The sequence below is a fragment of the Heptranchias perlo genome, chromosome 9, assembly GCF_035084215.1.
Source record: "Heptranchias perlo isolate sHepPer1 chromosome 9, sHepPer1.hap1, whole genome shotgun sequence".
Lineage (NCBI taxonomy): Eukaryota > Metazoa > Chordata > Chondrichthyes > Hexanchiformes > Hexanchidae > Heptranchias > Heptranchias perlo.
Window position 1 is genome coordinate 56336280 of NC_090333.1, and position 23164 is coordinate 56359443.

Sequence of the window (23164 nt, forward strand, 5' to 3'; positions counted from 1 at the left end):
TTCAAATTTCCATCAATTAAAAAGCTAACTTCGAGACAGCTTGGCCCAGTCCTCTCCACCCGGTGCTGCCCCCCCAGCGCTCTCTTTCCCCCCCCCCCACCTCCTGCTCGCGCGCTCATCTCCATCCTCCCCCCCCCCCCCCCCCACTTGCTCTCCTACCCCTCCCTGCCCTTCTCTCTCCCCTACCCTTCAGCGGAAGCAATGGAGGAAGTCTACTCATAACTCTGTAACAAAGATATGCTTACACATTTGCTGGAAGATAAATGACAAGCATTGGCTATTTTTACAATGTAATTTAAAATGGATGTAAAAAAAATTGTTTTATTGTTTCCAGCACATTGAAATACTAATTTTTTTCCCCAGAGAGACACATTTCAATTCAACCATCTCTGACAGACCTGAAGAATCTTATAGATATTGAAGGAGGTGAGTGGTAGGCCAAACATTAAAGAGCGGCAGAGAAAGTTTCACCTTTAGCACTCACAGTACAGTACAGAGCAGAGCTTTGCTGCTTATCAGAGTGCATATCAGGAAATCAAGCTTGTGCTCAGTTTACAAGCCCGCCCATTAAAATCATTCTCCTGATTATTTGTAAAAAAAACAAAAAACCTGAAAGCAGTGCATCCTTTAAAACTATGCAAAGTACTTTAGAAATCCATTTCTCAACAACTTGCATTTATATAGCACCTTTAACGTAATAAAACGTCCCAAGGTGCTTCACAGGAGCGATTTTCAAACAAAATTTGACACATGAGATATTAGGACAAGTGACAAGAGGAGCATCATAAAGGAGGAGAGAGAGGTTGAGAGGCGGAGAGATTTAAGGAGGGAATTCCGGAGCTTAGGGCCTAGGCAGCTGAAGGCACGGCCGCCAATGGTGGAGCAATTAAAATCGGGAATGCGCAAGGGGCAAGAATAGGGGGAGGGCAGAAATTCGGAGGGTTGCAGGGCTGGAGGAGGTTACAGAGATAGAGAGGGGCGAGGCCATGGAAGGATTTGAAAAGAAGGATGAGAATTTTAAAATCGAGGCGTTAACGGACTGGAAGTCAATGTAAGTCAGCGAGCGTGATGGGTGAACAGGACTTGGTGCGAGTTAGGATACGGGCAGCATAGTTTTGGATAAACTCAAGTTTATGGAGGGTGGAAGATGGGAGGCCAGCCAGGATAGCATTGGAATAGTCAAGTCTAGAGGTAACAAAGGCATGGATGAGGGTTTCAGTGGCAGATGAGCTGACGCAGGAGCGAAGACTGCGATGCTACTGAGGTGGAAGTAGGTGGTCTCGGTGATGGAGCGGATATGGGGTCGGAAGCTCATCTCGGGGTCAGATAGGACGCCAAGGTTGCGAATGGTCCGGTTCAGCCTCAAACAGTGGCCAAGGAGAGGGATGGAGTCAGTAAGATGATGGGGTATGTTAGCAAAAGTTCATACAATTTTTAATGTTTTTTTTTCCAATTATATATGCTTATCATTGGTTGGTGCTGCTGTTTTCCTCCCTCTCCTTTGCTATGTGCCCCAGTATCCAAACTAAGAATAGGGGAGTGGGGAACAGTAACCCATTCCCTACCATATGCCAGACGGAAGATGTATGAAGGCATTGGTTTCTTGTGTAACAATTCCCTCACGCTCTTCATCTCCCAGGAAGTACCTTTGTTCAGAGGCTTTAGTAGTTAATTTGAGATTAGCAACTGGCTCATGCCAATTCAGAAGGGAAGCCTACCTCCTATCATTGTGGAGCATATCGCTATACCCACCGACGCAGTTATGAAGCTGGCTGATTCTGCCTTTTGTTCAATATATTAACTAAAATGGCAGTTATGGATTTGGCACTATATCAAGCCAAGTGCGTCATTAGGGTGAGATTTTTAGTTCTTTCCAACTAAAAAGCATCTTTATATTGGAACTAATCCTTACTAATGTTATCAACTTGTAAAGGTTAGTCTGCTAAAGTCACTGGGAAGTCAAAATGTAGATCTAAGAGCTTCTTATCATTTAAATAAATTGCACTGATTTTTTTTTGTCACCTTCTCACTATTTCTAACTAGTTCGTGTTAACTGCAGAAACGGTTGAAGATTTCAAATTTGATTGCGTACAAATAAACTCCTTTTGAAAGTGTAGCTAATCTGAAGAACAAGTAGTAAGCAAATAATGCAAAGCATCAACTTTACAAGGGATGCTTTTTCAATTACCAAAAAAAATGCCTGCTTCCTCTTTCATTACCCTCATGTAGTTCAGGATAGATCATCAAAAAATGTGGGTGAAAAAGTGTTGGAAATTCAGCTGTTTATCAAGTACTATATATCAGTTTAACATTCGTCCAAAATGCCTGAAATCCCTTTTAAGAAAGATCATTTGTAGCATCACTTCATTGTCAGAATAATGGGTTGGTCAGTGTGCAGCTCGGAGGTAAAAAAGCTGTTTCGTTAAATTCAGTTGAGTTTTGCTCTTTAAAGGGACATTACAGCCATTGAAAGCATTTTGCCAAACTTATGTTGTAACATTAGAAACAATGCTAATCGTGATGCAAAAAGCTCCTTTACATTTCCAATGGCACTTGCATGAAAAAAATTGGAAGTGATCAGTAAAAACCACATTGCAAAATTCATACTGCAGATCTCAGGTGCTGTAATACAGAATTGCACCAGTAGCCAAGTATTTTCAGGTCCTGAAAGCTCAGATTGCAACAATGCCTCTTTAATACATGAAAATCTAAATGGGATTTTATTGCTTGCTGTGTGGTTTCAAGTGTATGGATGTTTGTTTTTGCAAGAGCTGCTATTTTGGTGAGTACCACAGATCTGGATGAAAATAAGAGTGCAGAAATTTGGCACTAAAATCAAACTACTTTGGTGCAGTCTACATTTCACAATTTATTTTCTCTCATGTTTTTACTTTTTGATTCTCTGTTGAGTAATCATACTGATTATATGTTTCTTCAGCTGGTAAGAAGACCTGCCCTTTGTGTCCCGAAGAAAAGTTCAAACCCAACTATAGTCACAAGCTGCGAAGGCATTTGCAACATTTGCATTGGAAAGTGTCTATAGAATTTGAAGGTAAATGTTTTTTTTGTACCTACATCACAGCAGACAAGACCTACTCATCTATCACATATCGGGTTGAATATAGGAGTGTATAGGTCAAAAAAATGCAAATGCCAGAACAGCCATTGCTGACATGGTTTGAAGGAATATTTAGGCTGTATGGTACCAGGACATCCCAGTGATGGTTATACAGTCAAGTCTGCCTAATGTAACACTCAGTCGGACCAAACAAAATGATAACACTTATATGTACTACAACAAGAGGGGAGCTTTCCTTATAAACACTTGCAAACACTTCCAGACTGTGTTGAAAGGATTTACAATTTCAAGGAAAAGAAAAAACGTTAAAAAATCGTATATTTTACTTTAATTTCACTATAATAAGGGTTATTTTTTTAACAATCAGTTATTTTGGACTGTTTTATCTTCAAAATTGAATCTTGAACGATTGCTTCTTAAAATTTTGCTGGACTAGCCAGCGTTTTTGAGTTAAACAAGTCGCTAGATGAGCATTGCTTATAATATTGAATGTCAGAGAGCACCTTGAGACAGATTGTTGGAGTTGGAAGATCAGGACCAAGGTCATCATCTTCAAAACCCACGCTATCCTCACTAATTTCATTGGGCCAGAACTTGCTCTGACCAGCGTGGCAAGGCTGTCCACACATCCTGTAGACAAAGACTACAAAAATACTTACCTCGTGGTCTCCGACGTCCACTTGCTCCGTTTTAAATTTTTTCTCAGGTCAGCGCTGTGATATCAGCGCAGGTTCCTTTGTACGGATAGAGACTGTGGGAACGGAAGCCGCGCCCACAGAATCTGTCAAGAAGAGAAGTCAGGCCTACAAGCAAATGCAAATCATTCATTTAAAGTAAACTTGTCTATGTTAGTGTAAATAAAAATTTAACATTTTATTATAAAAAGCCAAGCAAATGATTTAATTTAATGAAACTTACAGAAGTTAAAAGTTGTAAAAAAAAAAAATTTTTAATGATCAAAAAATATTGAAATAAGAGTAATTTGACACTCCACATTTTTTAAATTTAATTTTTTGTTGTTTCGCAGTCATTAACAGTCACCGCACTTTTAAGTTAGTGCAGGGCTGGTATTTTCCAGCGCACCTTTTGGTGGCGTAAGTATCTTCGTTCCAGCTGGGCAGATGGATAAGTTTACAAATGTTTCCTGATTTTATTGATTGTAGTTTAGGTGGCCCTTTAATTCGTGACTGTCAAACCGCCGGCGAACCAATGGGAATAAGTTCGTGATTTCGGGGTTTTACTGCGCGTGTGCGTATTTGCGAACTTGCACAATCGCTTCGCCGGCGGTTGGAGCGGACGCCATTATGGAGCGGCGTCTTCAGGTGAGTAATTTCTGGCCCATTATTTAATCGCGGCTCAGGTCAGATCAAAGCTTTATTGGAGATTCAGGTGATTGAAGTGTCATCAACTGCAATATATTCAAACTGAGGAACATCAGCAGGGATCAGTCCTGCTTGCTGAAGTCGCACCAAATGCTCTGCAGTTTAGGGTCAGCTTCAATTTCTTTGAGCTTACCCGTATGGCAAAAGCTATTCAGTGTTCTGAGTCACGAGATCCCAACATCCAGCAACAAAATAATGACATCCAGCAAACTGATCCGAGGGTTTAGTCTTAGCTTCGTAAGCAACTAGGCTTTTTCTAGACAGAAACTTCTGATAATGACTCTTGATAATGCCCTAACCCCGAACTTGCACCTTTCTCTAGTTTCTCTCCTATCTCCCCTCGTGCCCTCTCCGAGCTCATCTTGACCATGAGACCCACCTCCTGCTCCCTCGACCCTATTCCCACCAAACTTCTGACCACCCAACTTCCCTTCCTGGCCCCCATGTTAATTGATATTGTTAACGGTTCACCCTCCTCTGGTACTGTCCCCCACCCCTTCAAATCTGCCATAATCACACCCTCCTCAAAAAGCCCACCCTTGTCCCCTCTGTCCTTGCAAACTACCACCCCATCTCCAATCTGCTTTTCCTCTCCAAAGTCCTTGAACATATTGTCGCCTCCCAAATCCATGCCTATGTTCCCCGCAACTTCATGTTTGAACCCCTCCAATCAGGTTAAAGGTGCTATATAAATGCAAGTTGTTGTTGAAAAGCTTGATAATTCCAGTGTCCGTCAGTTGAAGCTTAAAAGTGGTATTCTTTGGAAAACAGACAAGTTTCACATTCGTTAGGCCAGAAATTTCAGAATATGCAAGACAATTATCCACAATGATAAGCATGCACCTACCCTGAGGTTGAAGTTGTCTACCCAGAGATCGAATGTATTCCTCAAAGATTGTAGTAGTCATCCAAGATCGCCGATTGAAATGATGAATTATTCCTCCAGGGAAGTGTTGAAATATTTTTAAAACATATTGGCGCCCCGAAGAATCACTCATTCCTTGCTCCGTTTCCTGCCAACGCACTTCTTGCCACAAAAGATGTGAGGCCCCCCCAACCCCTTGGACAGGAACTTCCAGAAAAGTCCTGCTTCATCAAGGTTGAACACGTCATAAAGCCAGCATTTTTGAAGTAATGCAGGCAAACTTGATGGAAGCCATTCGTTTGTTTCAGGGGTCACCTCGTGGGTTTCTCTGAACCTTTTCTTATGAGGTATAGCATGAACCTTTTTCTATCTCTTGATCCATTCCAAGTTGACTTTGCAGAGATTGCAAAATCTAATTTCTTCTGCAAGTTGGACGTTTTTTTCAAATAAAATTTGTTCTGAAATTCCGGGGAGATCTTTATCACACGCCGCCTTGAACCATTCAAGAAATTCTGCTCCAATATCAATATGAACACACCATCTGGTCAGGTCAATCTGTGGTCATTAAAATTTGCACATGGATAGCTATGCGCCCACGGAGAGAGAGCGAGAGAGAGCGAGAGAGCTACGCGCCCACGGGGAGAGAGAGCTACAATTACACACCGACCGAGCTAAAGAGAGAGAGCGAGCTACACACAGAGAGAGAGAGAGAGAGAGAGAGAGGAAGAGCTACACACTGAGGTGCCTTTACCCTGTAAACCTTCAGGGATTCCCAACAGATGAAGGATCGGTGCCTATGCCCACTGAACCTGGCGAGGGAAACTCACTTAGAGACAATTTCTGTTGGGTTTATGGTCCTTGAATTGAGGAAGTGAGGTGGTTGTTCCAATGAACTTGTGCACCTGTGGCTGACAGTTGGTTAATTAGATATTGTAACATTTTATTGCAACGTTCAGGGACTGTAGGTACTGAGTGTAACAATTTTTTGATCCATCCGAAACGAGGGCTTTTTACTCTGCTGTTTTTGCCTTTCGCAGGAATTTACATTGGTGCAGGGGGGTGGGGGGGGTTTGGATTCGGAGGGGTATCTAATCATGATGCTCCAGCCATCATGAGGTGTGGGGCAAGCTTGATGGACCAGCCGGGTTTCCTGATAGTCAATTTCACATATTTGTCTAGTACTTGGAATGAGGGAAGGTTTGTTTATGACCAGGACGTATCTCTTCAAATCTCCACCACGCAAGCTATTGTTGGTATAACATCATTCGATCTTTCGTTATTCGGAACAGCAAGGTTGCATCACGTTTGATCAATTATAATATAAGGCTGTAACGATACGCGAACTCAATTGTGTACAAAATATACCAACCACAGCCGGGATCTTCCGCTCATACAACATTGCGCAGTTTATAACCCACACGGATCTCATTTCTGCCGCACACCCTGTCTTCTTAATCTCTTCACTCTCCTACCCGTGATCCCAGTGTGTTTAAGAAAGAATCTAAGCAAGGTACCCAGAATCCCCTGAAGCCCTCCTTGAGCAACATCATTTAATAATATCTGCTGTGGTCATCCGCTCACACATACTAAAATACGAACATACGAATTAAGAGCAGGAGTAGGCCATTCGGCCCCTCGAGCCTGCTCTGCCATTTGATAAGATCACGACTGATCTGATTGTGACCTCAACCCTGCTTTCCCGTCTACCTACTATAACCTTTGACTCCCTTGTTAATCAGGAATCTATCTAATTCAGCCTTAAAAATATTCAATGACCCTGTCTCCACCGCTCTCTGGGGAAAGGAGTTCCACAGACTTGCGACCCTTTGAGAGAAAAAATTGCTCCTCATCTCCGTCTTAAATGGGAGACCCCTTATTTTTAAACTGTAGCCCCAAGTTCTAGTCTCTCCCACAAGGGGAAACATCCTCTCAGCATCTACCCCTTCAAGTCCCCTCAGGATCTTATGTTTCAATAAGATCACCTCTCATTCTTCTAAACTCCAATATATACAAGCCCAAATTGTCCAACCTTTCCTCTTAAGATAACCCCTTCATCCCATGAGTCAGTCGAGTGAACCTTCTCTGAACCGCCTCCAAAGCAATTATGTCCTTTCTTAAATAAGGAGACCAAAACTGCACACAGTATTCTAGATGTTGTCTCACCAATGCCCTGTACAACTGCAGCAAAGCATCTCTATTTTTATGTTCCATTCCCCTTGCAATAAATGACAACATTCCATTTGCCTTCCTAATCACTTGCTGTACCTTCATACTAACTTTTTGTGATTCATGTACTAGGACACCCAGATCCCTCTGTACCACAGAGTTCTGCAATCTCTCTCCACTTAAATAATATAGTGCTTTTCTATTCCTCCTGCCAAAGTGGACAAGTTCACATTTTCCCACATTATACTCCATCTGGCAATTTTTTGCCCACTCACTTAACCTATCTACCTACCTTTGTGTCATCAGCAAATTTAGCAACCATACATTCGGTCCCTTCATCCAAGTCATTGATATAGATTGTAAATAGTTGAGGCCCCAGCACTGATTCCTGTGGCACTCCACTCGTTACATCTTGCCAACCTGAAAATGACCCATTTATCTCTGTTTCTTGTTAGCTAACCAATCCTTTATCCATGCTAATATGTTACTCCCTACACCATGAGCTCTTATTTTGTGTAGTAGCCTTTGATTAGGCACCTTGTCAAAAGCCTTCTGGAAATCCAAGTACACCATATCCACAGGATCCCCTTTATCCACATTGCTTGTTACTTCCTTAAAGAACTCTAATAAATTAGTCAAACACGATTTCCCTTTCACAAAGCCATGTTGACTCTCCCTGATTGCATCGAGATTTTCGAGGTGCCCTGCTATAACCTCCTTAATAATAGATTCTAGCATTTTCCCTATGACAGATGTTAAGCTAACTGGCCTGTAGTTTCCTGCTTTCTGTCTCCCTCCTTTCTTGAATTGAGGAGTTACATTCGCTATTTTCCAATCTGATGGGACCCTTTCAGAATCTAGGGAATTTTGGAAAATTAATACCAATGCATCCACTATCTCTGCAGCCACTTCTGTTAAGACCCTAGGATGAAGTCCATCAGGACCTGGGGACTTGCCAGCTTTTAGTTCTAATAATTTTTTCAAAACTCTTTCCCTGGTGATTGTAAATGTTTTAAGTTCCTCCCTCCCTTTCACCTTTTGATTCACAATTATTTCTGGCATGTTATTTGTATCTTCTACAGTGAAGACGGATGCAAAATATTTGTTCAATTCATCCATCGTTTCCTTATTCTCCATTATTAATTCCCCAGATTTACTCTCTAGAGGACCAACGCTCACTTTATTTACTCTTTTCCTTTTTAAATACCTGTAGAAACTCTTACTATCTGTTTTTATATTCCTAGCTAGCTTTCTCTCGTAATCTAATTTCTCCCTCCTTATTATTCTTTTAGTCATTCTTTGCTGTTTTTATATATTCTGACTAATTTTCTGACCTGCTACTAATCTTCACGGAATTGTATGCTTTTTCTTTCAATTTGACACTATCTTTAACTTCCTTAGTTAGCCACGGATGGTAGGTCCTTCCCCTAGAGTCTTTCTTTCTCACTGGAATGTATCTTTGAGTGTTATGAAATATCTCATTAAATGTCTGCCACTGCATCTCTTCTGACATATCCCTAAACCTAAGTTCCCAGTTCACTTTAGCCAGCTCTGTCTTCTTGCCCTCATAATTGCCCTTATTTAAGTTTAAAACACTAAACTTAAATAAGACTTACTCTTCTCTTCCTCCAACTGAATGCAAAATTCAATCATATCGTGATCACTGCTACCTAAAGGTTCCTTTACAATGACGTCATTAATTAATCCCGTCTCATTACACATTACCAGATTTAGAATAGCCTGCTCTCTGGTTGGCTCTAGAACGTGCTGCTCTAAGAAACTGTCCCGAAAGCACTCTATGAACTCATCTTCCAGGCTACCTTTGCCAATCAGATTCTGCCAATCTATATGTAGAATAAAATCACCCATGATTATGGCTGTTCCTTTCTCACAACCCCCATTATTTCTTCATGTATACCCTGTCCTACAGTGTGGTTACTGTTAGGGGGCCAATAAACTACTCCCACAAGTGACTTCTTGCCTATACCATTTCTTATCTCTACCCAAACCGATTCTACATCTTGGTCTTTAGAACTAAGGTAATTGCTCTCTATTATACTCATGTCATCCTTAATTAACGGAGCTACCCCTCCACCTTTTCCTAGCTTCCTGTCCTTCCAAAATGTCAAGTACCCTTGAATATTCAGGTTCCAGCCTTTGTCATCTTGCAGCCGTGTCTCCGTAATGGCTATTAGATTGTACATATTTATTTCTATTTGAGCTGTCAATTCATCTATTTTGTTACGAATACTACATACATTCAGATACAAAGCCTTTAGTGCTGTCTTTTTACTGTTTTTGCAACCTCTAGCCTTATCTGCTGGTGCACTCTTCAGTTTGTCCCATGCTCTGTCCCTTCCTGCCACTCTCTGATTATCATTTCCCTTATTGCTACCTTGCTCTCTTGCCTTGTTTTCTTTCTTGAATTTATTACATCTTCCCTTACTTGATCCCTCGCCCCCATTATTTAGTTTAAAGCCCTCTCTACCGCCCTAGTTATACGATTCGCCAGAACACTGGCCCCAGCACGGTTCAGATGAAGGCCGTCCCAACTGTACAGCTCCCACTTTCCCCAGTGCTGGTGTCAGTACCCAATGAATCGAAATCCATTTCTCCCACACCAATCTTTCAGCCACGAATTTAATTCTCTAATCTTATTTACCCTATGCTAATTTGCTTGTGGCTCAGGTAATAATCCAGAGATTATTACCTTTGTGGTTCTGCTTTTTAATTTAGCTCCTAGCTGCTCATACTCCCTACTCATAACCTCTTCCCTCGTCCTACCTATGTCGTTGGTACCTACGTGGACCACAACAACTGGATCCTCCCCCTCCCAATGCAAGTTCCTCTCCAGCCCAGAGCAAATGTCCTGAACCCTGGCACCAGGCAGGCAACACAGCTTTCTGGACTCTTGCTCTCAGCTGCAGAGAACTGTGTCTCTCCCCCTGACTATACTGTCCCCTACTACCACAACGTTCGTACTAACTCCCCCCCACTTGAATGGCTTCCTGTACCATGGTGCCACAGTCAGTTTGCTCATCCACCCTACAGCCCCTGCTTTCGTCCATGTAGGCTGCAAGCACCTCAAACCTGTTGGACAATTGCAAAGGCTGAGGCTCCTCCACTTCTACCTTCTCGATCCCCTTACCCACCTCCAGTAGGTAGACTGGATCTACCTCCCCAGTCACGCCCTCCTGTCCCTGACCACTGACCAATTTAGACGACCTTATCCCAGGGGGTGTGACCACCTCTTTGAACCGAATGTCCAGGTATTTTTCCCCCTCCCTGATGTGTCGCAGTATCTGCAGCTCGGCCTCCAGCTCAATGACTCTGAGCCGAAGCTCCTCAAGCCGCAGACACTTACTGCAGACATGTTTGCCCCGGATCACACTGGTGTCCAGGAGCTCCCACATTCTGCAGTCGCTACACATCACCTGCCCTGCCATCTTTATTATGTGTTAATTTATTATTCTTAATTAAATTTATAATTTATAAACCCTACTACTCCCAATAAGCTTTACAACTGCTAGTAATTACTAAGTTACACTTGTTTTGAAAGTTAAACGAGTCAAATACTCATCAACCAATTTATCCCCGCTCTCGGTCTGTTGCTGCTCAGGTCCGCAGCCGCTCTATAGGAAAAACAAGGCAAAGCAAAGGAGCACCTCCTTCCCTCACTTCACTGAACTCCCACACTTACCAAACTCTCAAGTTGCTCACTCTGTGCCCGCTGCACTCAGTGCTGGTTGCACACACAGGCTCTGTATTTCTACTGTTTGTGACTCGGCACTACTCTGCTACAGGAACCAGTTTAATCTAGCTAACTAATTAACTAACTACAGCAGCTCTCCAGTAGGAGAGCTTACTTGTTTGTCTCTGCTTAAGCTTGACAAACTTAAAAATTTAAAGTTTAAAATTTAACTTAAACAGTTGATCTTACCTAAAAGCTAGTATCTTTATGTCCGCATACTTCGTATCTTTCATAAAGAAAGCGAGAACTTGAACATTATATGGCATCTTTCACATCTCAAGACGTCCCAAAGTGCTTCACAGCCAATGAATTACTTCTGTACTGCAGTCACTTTTGTTAAGTAGACAAATGCAGCAGCTAAATTGCAAACAGCAATGAGAAATGTTGTTTTGTTATATTAATTGGTCAGGACACTGGGGAAACTCCCTTGCTCCTTTTTGAATAGAGCCATGTGATCTTTTACACCCACCTGTCATGCAGCCTCCAGCCTTTCCTCTCATGGGGTAGTCAGAATTTGTGTAGGGATTACCTTTTGCATTGAAGTAGAGAATATGAACTTGGCATGAAAACTTGAGGCATGTCTCATGTTAGTCAGATGGCAAAGTACATTGGTGTACCATTGTGCTGCATCAGCGTTTAATAGATCAGGAATTGTGGCCACAGTTCCCCATGTGTCAGTTCCTGGTATTTGAATGGAAGGTGCTTCTCACCACCTCATTACAGAGAGCTGTAAAGCAACAGTTGAGCAGGTGGTTTAAAAGACATCTCTGTCCCATCCCCTCTCCCCATCTTAAAAGCTGTTAACATTTAACTGTTTACATTCTGCAAATATTTTGCCACACAAGCCAGTGGCGGGGTCTAGTGTAGAATTTTTGTATCCCTCCTTATTAATTCTTGTTGAATTCACTTTACAATAGGTTACAGAATGTGCATCTGTCATTTATCCTGCCGACGAATGAAAACCAACCTCAATGGAGAACAGGTAAACGGAAAATAAATGTAAATTGGTGAATGTTAAATTTGCATGTGTGTATTTTTTATATATATATATATATTATACACATACACTGACACACAAAGAGGAAGATAGAAGAATTTTTTCACACAGAGGGTTATTAGAATTTGAATGCTTTACCATAAGTGACTATTGAGCCAGGGACTAACATTGGTTAAGAGATAATTGGATAATATTTGAAAAGGAAGAATGTGAAAGGAAATGAGCAAGGGCAGAGGAATGGGATTAGTGTCGATAGTCCAGTTAGAGCTGGCACAGGTGTGATGAGCCGAATGGCCTTCATCTTTGCTGATATTTATTTCCCAGTAATTGACTGTAGATTATCACTTGATAATCTTGTGCCAATCATACTGCAAACATCAATCTAGATTTCATAATCTTTTATTAACTACATGAAGCATCCAAGCTATCAATATTCAGCTAACACCCGTTGCTGGATGTACAAAAATGGAAGAAAACTGCAATAATTTCTCCGGTATGTAATAGCTCCATGCGAGTAATTTCAGCGATTTCAGGATATAGGTGACTGTTTGAATAGTGCTTTTTATATTTTGTTGCCCTCTTGGAAACTTGGAAGGGTAGTAAACAGTGAGGAGGATAGTGATAGACTTCAAGATGATATAGACAGGCTGGTGGCATGGGCAGACACGTGGTAGATAAAATTTAACGCAGAAAAATGCAAAGTGATACATTTCAGTAGGAAGAATGAGGAGAGGCAATATAAACTAGAGGGCACAACTCTAAAAGGGGTACAGGAACAGAGAGATCTGGGGGTATATGTGCACAAATCGTTGAAGGTGGCAGGGCAGGTTGAGAAAGCGGTTTAAAAAAGCATTCGGGATCCTGGGCTTTATAAATAGAGGCATAGAGTACAAATGTATGGCAGTCATGATGAATCTTTATAAAACACTGGTTCGGCCACAGCTGGATTATTGTGTCCAGTTCTGGGCACCGCACTTTAGGAAAGATGTGAAGGCCTTAGAGAGGGTGCAGAAGAGATTTACTAGAATGATTCTAGGGATGAGGGACTTTAGTTATGTGGATAGACTGGAGAAGCTGGGTTGTTCTCCTTGGAACAGAGACGGTTGCAAGGAGATTTGATAGAGGTATTCAAAATCATGAAGGGTCTAGACAGAGCAGACATAGAGAAACTGTTCCTATTGGCGGAACGGTCAAGAACCAGAAGACATAGATTTAAGGTGAGTGGCAAAAGAACCAAAGGTGACATGAGGAAAAACTTTTTTACACAGCGAGTGGTTAGGATCTGGGATGCCCTGCCCGAGAGGGTGGTGGAGGCAGATTCAATCATGGCCTTCAAAAGGGAACTGGATAATTACTTGAAAGGAAAAAAAATTGCAGGGCTACGGGGAAAGTGCAGGGGAGTGGGAGAAGCTGGATTGCTTTTGCATAGAGCCAGTGTGGACTCGATCGGCCTCCTTCCGTGTTGTAACCTTTCTGTGATTCTAAATGCCTCAGAAGATTATTGCCGTTCAGTCACTCTTGACTATTCTTTATTCTCTTGTACAATAATTAATGACCACAAAAATATAAAGCACATACAGTCTAAGCTGAGATATAAACAAGTTACTGATATTTTCTACCTCTTCTTCCCCTTCCCCCCCCTGCTCTCTGCCCCCCTCTTTCCCTTTACTATTAGGATACACATGGGTGTGGCCTGGGTGGCTTTGCTGTCCTATTTTCTGGTGTGGATGTGCCACCACTCAACATCTCAATGTAACAATGATTAACTAAAGCAGATCAAAGAAGCTGCTTCAAAACCCAAAAATGTCTCCCTGCTGATGCCATATTCTCAGGTGCCGATGATGGTTAGCTCTGCAGGATACATGACTGTTATGAATCTCAGCCAAGTTTCTCAATGTGTTCCCAACAATTGCTTGGCATTAAGTCAGATTTTGCACTGTTACATGACTCACTGGGGAGAAAGATGCTGCTTGTTCACTTGCCATCAGCATTGACGTGGAGTGGGTGATCAAAACGAGAAAAGAATAAATCGGGAAATTCATGAAAAATAGATGTGTCAAAACCCTTGGTGGCAAGACTTTTGTTTTAATGTAGTTTGCTGCTTTCAGGTCCCAGTGAGGATTGGAGCGCACTACCACTGCATTGTCTGTTCAGCCACCATTGCTCGCAGAACAGACATGATCAGCCACATAACACGACACTTGAACAAAGGAGACACAGAAGCCAGTTTCACCGGAGGTGCGTGAAGTAGGTTGGGGTAATTGGAAATCTGGAGAGAAATTAGTAGTTTTTCACTGCTTGTTATAATATTTAGCCACACAGACAGTGTTCAAGTGCCAACCAATGCCCCAACGGCCGCCTCAGTTGAGAGCAGCTAAATCCAGTCTGTGCTCAACCTAGGTGGCAGCTAGGGCATTAGTCGGGCCTCAGCACTTTAGGGCTAAGAAATTAAAACAGCAGCCGTGGCTCCTGCTCCTGTTTGCTAATCAGCGGATCCTGTTGGGAATTATGCCCGTACTGATGTCAGGTGAGAACAGGATCTGGCTCAGCTCAGTGGCTTTATGGTTGAATGACCTGCTGACACTTGGGGGGGTAATTTTAACCCCTTAGAACGAGTGGGTTGGGGGCAGGTGGCCAGTAAAAATAATGTGTTTATGGAGCGGGATCGCATCCCGGCTCCAACGCGCCCACTTCCGGCTTTAACCCAGGTGCATTTGGATGCGCGCGCGCGCAGGAGAAACCTGGAAGTCCCATCCCGTCCCCACTTAAAGCTGTTGGGCAGATACTTAAAGGGGCAATGTATCTCATTGTGGTAGTCGAGGCGCTTAATTTTTTGTGTGTTAGCAATGTCAAACAAATTTAACCGTACCTGTTTGGGTTTCCCATCACTTCTGATTCACATCAGGTGGGACAGGCCAGATCCATGAGATGAGTGCCTTTATTGCACTGCTTGTGGGCCTGGAGGAGCAGGAGTGCTTCATCCAGGCCCAACAAGCTCACCTGGCCGACCCCTTCCCCCTGGATGGTGAACACCCCCTCTTCCCCACCTCCACCCTCCCCCCCCCCACCCCCCCCCCTCCCCCAACCATGGTGAATTCCCCCCTCCCCTCTCCGATGGTGGACAACACCACCTCCCCTCACCCCCCCCCACCCCCGATCTTCTCCTATGCCCATCCGACGTCATCCACGCCCTCTCACGTTCTCTTCCCCCGCCCCCAAATTCTTCCACGGCCCACAACCTCTTTCTCTCTCCCTCCCCCCTGAGCAAAAGTCAGTGGTTGCAGAAGAGAGGAAAGAAAACTGGAGGGGAGGAAATTGTTTTTGTGAGCAGTAGACTTGAATCATATTTGAGTTATTCTTAAAATATTTTAAAAGTAGTATGATTTTTAATAGAGATGCGTTGGATCTGGAAATTGATGTTTAGCAAAGAAATACGTCATAAGCTGACATGTGGACTTAAGTCTCAAACGTGTGTGTGTGTGTGTGTGTGCGTGCGTGTGCGTGTGCGTGTGTGTGGGTCAACACACCACGAGTACTGTGCCCGGTTTTGGTCACCGAGATAGAGGAGACATTCAAGCCTCTGGAGGTAGTTCGGAGAAGAGCCACAAAACTGATGATCAGCATCAGTGAACTGAGTTATCAAGAAGATCTGGGAAAATTAGGACTGTTCAGCCTTGAACTGAGGTAGCGGTGAGGTGGAGGGAAGGGAATGGGTTGATGTTAGGGAAATGCATTCAAGATAATAGATGGTATAGACCAAAATAGCTGAGACACAGTTCTTCAAACATAAATCATGACTTTAGTCCAAGGGCACACCATTTCAAACTAGTGAAAAGCAAGTTAAGGACTGATGGCAGGAAGTTCCTCACATAAGGATTGGAATGGTAGGGTAGTGAAGGTGAAAACCCCAGAACCATTAAAGAAACTGTTGGATGCTGTGATGAGGGGGCCTGCCTTTCTGGATGGATGAGCTAAGAAGAGCCAGATGGCCTTCCTCACCTTATCTATCTTGTTACATCAGCTAGGACAGAAGTAGAGATGCTACAGTTGGCCTCGGTGGTCCTGGGTTAGACAGGGGCAAATCGGCCACAGTTTCCAGTCCCCACTAGGATCAAGTGACACCCTACTGGAAGTGAGCCTGTGTGGATGTCGAATGAGGACAGGATTGGGCTTGGTTATAATGCCGTGTGGTATGATATCCTGCTGATACTCAATGGTTCACAGATGGAGAATGGCAACTTTGGCGAGGTACAGGAGTCTGACGGCACCAATGAAAACCAGCAAGGAATTGATGTCATCAGGAGGCGAGGGGAGGAAGTTGACAGTAAAAACTTAGTGTGTCTATACAACTGACTTGTTGACTCGTGAAGTTGAATGTCATTTTGACGCTGTCTGAATATCTGAGCTCCACTCACTGGTAGCTTCCACTATCCAGAAAAGTGCAAAGCAGTTAATAATCAAGTGGACCATATTTTGTACTATTTAGACATCCTGATATAACTGTGCAAAAAAAAATGCACTCAACAAAATTCACAAAAAAAATCTATTGGTAATAGCAATAATCCACTTATAGTGGATATATTTTTATTGTGAAATTATGTAGTTTTACAGAATTTTATAATAATTGTTTCACATGATTACTTCACTAATCCAATGTATTTTCTTTCCTTGCCCAAAAGGGGGAAGAGGGAGGTATATGACCTAATCCCTTAAAAGGAATCTCTTTAAACGTCTACATTTCCAAAATGCTTCTTCCCTCCTGTGCTGTGCATCATTTCTTCTAACAGTCTTTCTCCATTTCAGCCACTAGTGGGCAAATGCCATCCACTGAAGTGATGAAAGAAGTCGATACTGATGTTCATGTTTTTCCAAACCACACGACTCCTCAAAAAACAGACTCTTTCTTTAACCCTAAAATGAAACCTAACAGGTGATGTGTCTGACATGTTATTTTAATCAATTAATTACACAGGGGAGCCTCGGCTTTCCTGTTAAGTTAATGCACAATAGCTTTGTATTTAATGTATGTACTGCGTAAATTTGGTGATGGCAAAGCATGTTTGCCAAGTAAATTTGACAGATTGCTGACTATAGTAAATATATGACCTCTTTTGAACTTTAATGATCCTGAATCCAGGTGTAAATCTCTTAATTTTTCATATTAATAAGGCTTTTTAGTTATGATGCAACATTCTACATTGTAATGCATGGTACATCTTGTGAATAATCCTGTTACTAAAATGGATAATTTTCTGTCTTGAAAGCATTCATTTTTAGTTTATAACCAATCATTTTTACCTTTTATAGCTTTCCACCTGTGTCTCATCAGCGAATAACTATAACAAACTACCTTAAAGCTCTGTATCAAAAAAAAATTACTTGTTGCTCACTTACTATACTGTTTATGTTACAGACAATTAATATTCTGTACTCTTGCTGTTCTGGCTCAAGAGCGCAAGCCACTGGAATGTTTAGACGCTTTTGGAGCTACAGGTTTGTGAAGACTGTAATTTTCCACTTATGACTTTATACTTCACTGATATATTCCTCATTCTTTAATGGAGATCATTTTTTTTTCTAGTGCTTAATCCTCTCCCACTCTCTAGATCTCCCCACACGAAACATCCTGCCCCCTACCAAGGAGATAAGCAGATGAACAGCTGCTGAGTCCTGTTGATGTTATGAGGGGAGCTGGGAGCCTTCTAGGGCAACCCATTCTCCACATTTTCTATTCTATTCCTTTGTGAAATTGTTTGGCCTTTGCTTCGCACCTCAACTGAGATTGGGGACTAACTCTGTGGATAGTTTGGCTGTTAGCCTTGTCCTCACACTCTGGACACTCTAGTGAAGCATTTCTAACGTAACAAATTAATAGATGTATATAAATTGTCCCGTCCCCCACCAATTACTTTTGTCTGTAGATCCCATGATGCAGATGTGTTTTGAAAGAGAGAGATTGCTGTTTTCTTGAAAAATATCACAGGGCAAAATTGAATCCACCAAATTGATGAAGCATTTTTGATATTTGGTACATGATAAATTATATTTAAATAATGCATAACTACAGATTAAATGTAGACTGATTCAAGTTTACAAAAGGCCTTAGCGTTTGTTGTCTGATATCCTTTTTTCAATTCACTTTTGCAAATCTGCAGAATTCTTGACAGGAAAGTTTGATCTTATGTTTGTCACAAACGTGGGTTATGCAGGCCTGTCTCATTGTGAGATCAATATGTCATCCATTATCACCAAAATTTTTCCTCCAGCAGCATTTTTATTCATTGTTTTGTGAGAATGTATTTTCGGTTAGTTTGTGTGTCAGCTGAGGCTCAGTGGGTAGAACTCATACCTCTGAGTCAGAAGGTTGTGAGTTCATTTCACACTAAAGAGAAGTGAGCACAAAATCTAGGCTAACACTTCAGGGGAGTGCTGCACTGTCGGAGGTGCTGTCTTTCAGATGAGGTGTTAAACCAAGGCTCCGTCTGCCTTCTGAGGTGGATGTAAAAGATCCCATGGCACTATTTTGAAGAAGAGTAGGGGAGTTCTCCACGGTGTCCTGACCAATATTTATCCTTGACATCGATTATCTGGTCATTATTACATTGCTGTTTGTGAGACCTTGCTGTGCGCAAATTGGCTACCGCGTTTCCTACATTACAACAGTGGCTGCATTTCAAAAGTATTTAATTGGCTGTAAAGTGCTTTGGGACATCCTGACATTGTGAAAGGTGCTATATAAATGCAAGTCTTTCTTTTGTTGATTATTTTTGTGTTGATGTACAGAATGGTATGATTTGTGGAGATCTGCACAGTGAATGTTGTGAGTCATGTTAAGAGCCAGATCAAGTGTATGAAAGAAGGACGTTTTACTGCCTACTTTTAATTGTTGATGCACTGATTGAATGTGTAGGTTTTTTTTTTAAAAAGTGAAAGTATATGACCGGATTAAAGGCAGGGTGTGAATGCTGCATGTTGTCAAGTGGCTCAAGCTGAAACAGTCTTGTGTTGGTGCCATTTGTTTAAATTTTCTTTGTGTACCTAGAAAATAAATTTAGCTCAGGATTTTATTTTTTTAAAATGACTTACAGATGCTGTAAAGTAAGGTTAAGTGGTGGAGCAGTTGACTCCCAACAACAATGTTGTGATTTGAGCACTAGGGCTGCCTGTCACTCTAACTGTCCTGTGTTAGATAATGTTCAGTGGTCTGTAGCGCCTCATGACAGTGGATCAGTCAGGAAAGGAAAGCTAATAGATAAAAAGAGTTTGCATTCATATGATGCCTCGTCATGTCCTCAAGCCATCCCACAACTCTTTACATCCATTTAATTGTTTTGCAGTGTAGTCACTGTTGTGTTAAACATGGTGGACAATTTGCACACAGCAAGATCCCACGAACGGCAACTGAGATGAATAACCAGTTTGTTTGTGGTCATGATGTTACTTGCTTTGCTTCCCGGTCAGTTGACCGCAGGGTGGTATTGACCACAGTTGTGGACTACCCCACTGGTTCAGACTGTCCCACTATCTTGGCTTAATCAGAGTACTAACGAATATAATTGTCATTTTTCTCCTCCTGAAACACTGTTACTTTGAAACCCAACTGGATTATTCTGCTGTTTCTGAAGGAATCATGGGATTGCAGTGGGCCAAGCACCTTGGAAATGCGGTGAAAGTCACCATAAATGACATAAACGAGGGCTCTGTGAAGATGATTCGAGAAAATTGTCATCTAAACCGGATGAAGGTGCTAATGAGTAGAAAAGAGGAGGAGGAGGACGAAGATGATGAGGAAACTGAGGATACTTTAGGATCTATTGAAGTCACACAAATGGATGCCAATGTACTCATGCATTTGAGAGCTTTTGACTTCATGTGAGTGAAACATTTCTACTGTAATATCAAAATTTACTGAGGAAGTTGATGAGATATTTTATTTTTTCCGTTCACATACACTTTAACCCCAGGCTTTACATTAAAAAGGGTAACACTCTGCACTTGTCAGACAAAATGTTTCTCCGCTTTCTTAAGAAACACAATTGCATGGTATCGTAGAATACTGGGACTGCAACATGTCATGCCGTGAAAGGCTGCAAGTTTGGATCAGCAGTTTCCCACGTAGAAAGTTCTGGGGAACATGGCAAATGAAATTCAGGGACTAACTCGATTTGATATCAAAGGATCTGCGATCCCAAGATGCCCTCACCGAACATTGCCAGAATCCTGAGAACTGTGGCTGTGGAAGAGACCTAAAGAAAGATGGAGAAAAATACAGGGGAATTAAAAAAATAAAAAGCATGTTGAAGACCTGGTGTATTTCTGTTCAGCTTTCGGCAAAATCCCCATGGGTTTATGCCTTATAAGAGCAGATATTAGTAGCAATCACTTTCAGTCAAAACCAGTGGCAAACAAAGTGGAAGGTTTCAGTTAACGGCACAGTTCAGCTTAGTTAAAAAAATTAATTTAATGTACATGGTGCTATTATTAAAAAGATTAGGACTCATTGTTATAATATCCAGTACATAAATGAATACACAGACTGATGAGTAAGATCCAACTCTCAAATAAAAGGGGAAAATAATATTTTAACCATACTTGTGGGGGGTCTTATATGCATAACGAGATGGGCGACTTGCTCCAAGCTTACCTTGAGCAGCCTGGCATATTTCATCACTTTTTCAAGTTCCCTGTAGGAAAATAACTCCACTGACTGCCTTTCCCTAAAGCCTGGTCAAGATTGGAAACTTAATGCTGCTCTGTGAAGAGGGACTTTTAATTATCGCTTGTGTGATCTCATAACTTGCAAGTGATTAGGATAGTACATGCTTGTAAAAAGTCATTGATGACTGGAATTAATTTCTACATTTAGTAACAGGACAGCAAGATAGTATTATAAATGAACACTGGTCTGAAAGAGGAGATACTTATAAACAATCTCAGCAAAGAAAAATCATCGCTCGTATAAATTTCTGGCAAACTGTAGTAATTTTTGGAGTGATTTTTTTTTCCCACAACCATGTGGTTTGGCAAATGCTGTGGAAAATCACTTGGCAATTGTTGGTACAGAGGCGCTGTAGTTGAAGGCAAAATGTTTTTATTGCAGGCAGATGTTGTCTGTTCTGGATCTGTTCATAGTTATTAAAAGTGTATTCTACTCCTACCTTTTTCAGCATAGTGAAAGTTAATTAAAATGGCCTATGTGTTTACACCCAGTCAGATTATTGATGATGTACCAAACAAAATTGCACATTGAAAAGTTAGTAAATATATTGAGTTGTTTTTTTGTGACTTTTTAAGAGTTAATTTAAGTATTGTGGTTTGTGCACATTTTTTCTTTGTAGTGTTGGGTTTCTGGTACATGAGATATTTAATTGCTGCACCAACCTCTAACGCTTTCTATTAAGGCACAATGGGGGTAATTTTAACTTTCGCAATGGCGTTTTTGGATCTGTCGCGCATTATACAGCATTGAAGTTGCTGAAAATGAAAATTTGACAGAGTGTATATGGCTGACTGATGTGATACTGTGCATTTTACACCATTGTCAAAAGTTAAAATTACCCCCAATGAGTTTGAAGGCAGCAAAATGTTGCACTTTTGGAAAGTTTTGAGTTCAAAACCCAGCTTCGACTGTAACTTGAACTCACTGCTTTCGGAGTTCTTTGTCCTGTTGGTCGATCATTTAATTGCATTATCAGCCACCTTGGCCCTACTTTCTGAAACTCCTTTACTAAACCTCTGCCTTACTACCCTTGTACCTACTTTAAAAGTCTCCTCAAAACCTATCTTTTTAACCGTTGGTTGTCTCTTCTTACTCTTCGCCATCCATGCACTGCTATATGAAGAAGCATCTTGGGGCGTTTATTGACTTAACGGTGCTGTAAAAATGCAAGTTTCTGCGAAGTCCCTGCAGCAGTCTGGCCTGACCTGCCTCCTATCTGAAGGGAGGAATCTAGTGGGGAGAAGCAGCAGGAGGGAATTGCTGTATAAAACATTTTGGAAAAGCTTATTTGCAGTTGTTAAATTATGATGATGACCGATATTAAACTGTGGTAACTCACACACTGAATATTATATAGTGTGCATTTTTTCCCTATGTCACAGACACTTGGACCCATTCGGAACAGCAATAAATTACTTTGATGCTGCCTTCAGAAATGTGAGGAATCTTGGGATAGTTTCTGTGACATCCACGGACATCAGCACATTGTACTGCAAGGCCTTAAATGTCACCATGCGCCACTATGGTTGTAACATTGTGCGGACTGAGTACTATAAAGAAGTGGCAGCCAGAATGGTCATTGCTTCTGTGGCAAGGTACTCCGAATTTCGATTAACATCTTGCGTTATTACTGAATGCCTCCTAAGTAGCTATCCAGGCTGCTTAGTTTAAGAATAATTTTAATGCATGTGTGTACATTTTCCTAAACACCTCTATACTAAATATCTGTTAAGAGCAAGCCATTTCACATCGAAGCATGTTTTTTTTTATCCCTCTCTAGTTCCATTAGGTATCCCTGATCTAAAGTGAACTCAACCTGTGTGTATAAAATATGTAATTGTCTACTGTATCTTTTTTTCCAGTTGACATCCTGGCCAAGGACAACATTGTGGTGGGTTGTTTGGGCAGTGGTGTTGGGTCATGCATTTAACTTGCAGTAGAACCTTGGCTATGATTTGTACCAGCAATGACCCTATTCCCCATGTTCAAAGTATGCCAGAAATGGGTATATTTAATTTCTTGGGAGAGGAATCATTTATGCTGACATTTGTTTGTCACAAGAGAGTTTTGTACAGAAGGGGTACCCAGTGATACAGTCCCATTCATTCCATCTGAAGCAGTTTGTTTTCCAGTTAGGATGCTCATACCATCACCTCTTGTTTTGATAGAGTTCTCTTGCAGCCACTATTTGTACTGTACCTCTTA

At 41.7% G+C, this 23164-nt stretch overlaps 1 protein-coding gene across 2 annotated transcripts in view; it reads left to right on the forward strand.

The window, feature by feature from the left end:
- trmt1l (tRNA methyltransferase 1-like) overlaps nucleotides 1–23164 on the forward strand; it is a 69730-nt gene that overhangs the window by 5656 nt on the left and 40910 nt on the right. For both annotated transcript variants that reach the window (XM_067989730.1, XM_067989731.1), the window contains exons 3-10: nucleotides 364–426; nucleotides 2939–3052; nucleotides 12161–12225; nucleotides 14349–14478; nucleotides 17044–17170; nucleotides 17654–17733; nucleotides 19866–20112; nucleotides 22342–22554. In XM_067989730.1, coding sequence (XP_067845831.1) covers nucleotides 364–426; nucleotides 2939–3052; nucleotides 12161–12225; nucleotides 14349–14478; nucleotides 17044–17170; nucleotides 17654–17733; nucleotides 19866–20112; nucleotides 22342–22554 — 1039 coding nt within the window. The remainder of the gene's footprint in view (nucleotides 1–363; nucleotides 427–2938; nucleotides 3053–12160; nucleotides 12226–14348; nucleotides 14479–17043; nucleotides 17171–17653; nucleotides 17734–19865; nucleotides 20113–22341; nucleotides 22555–23164) is intronic.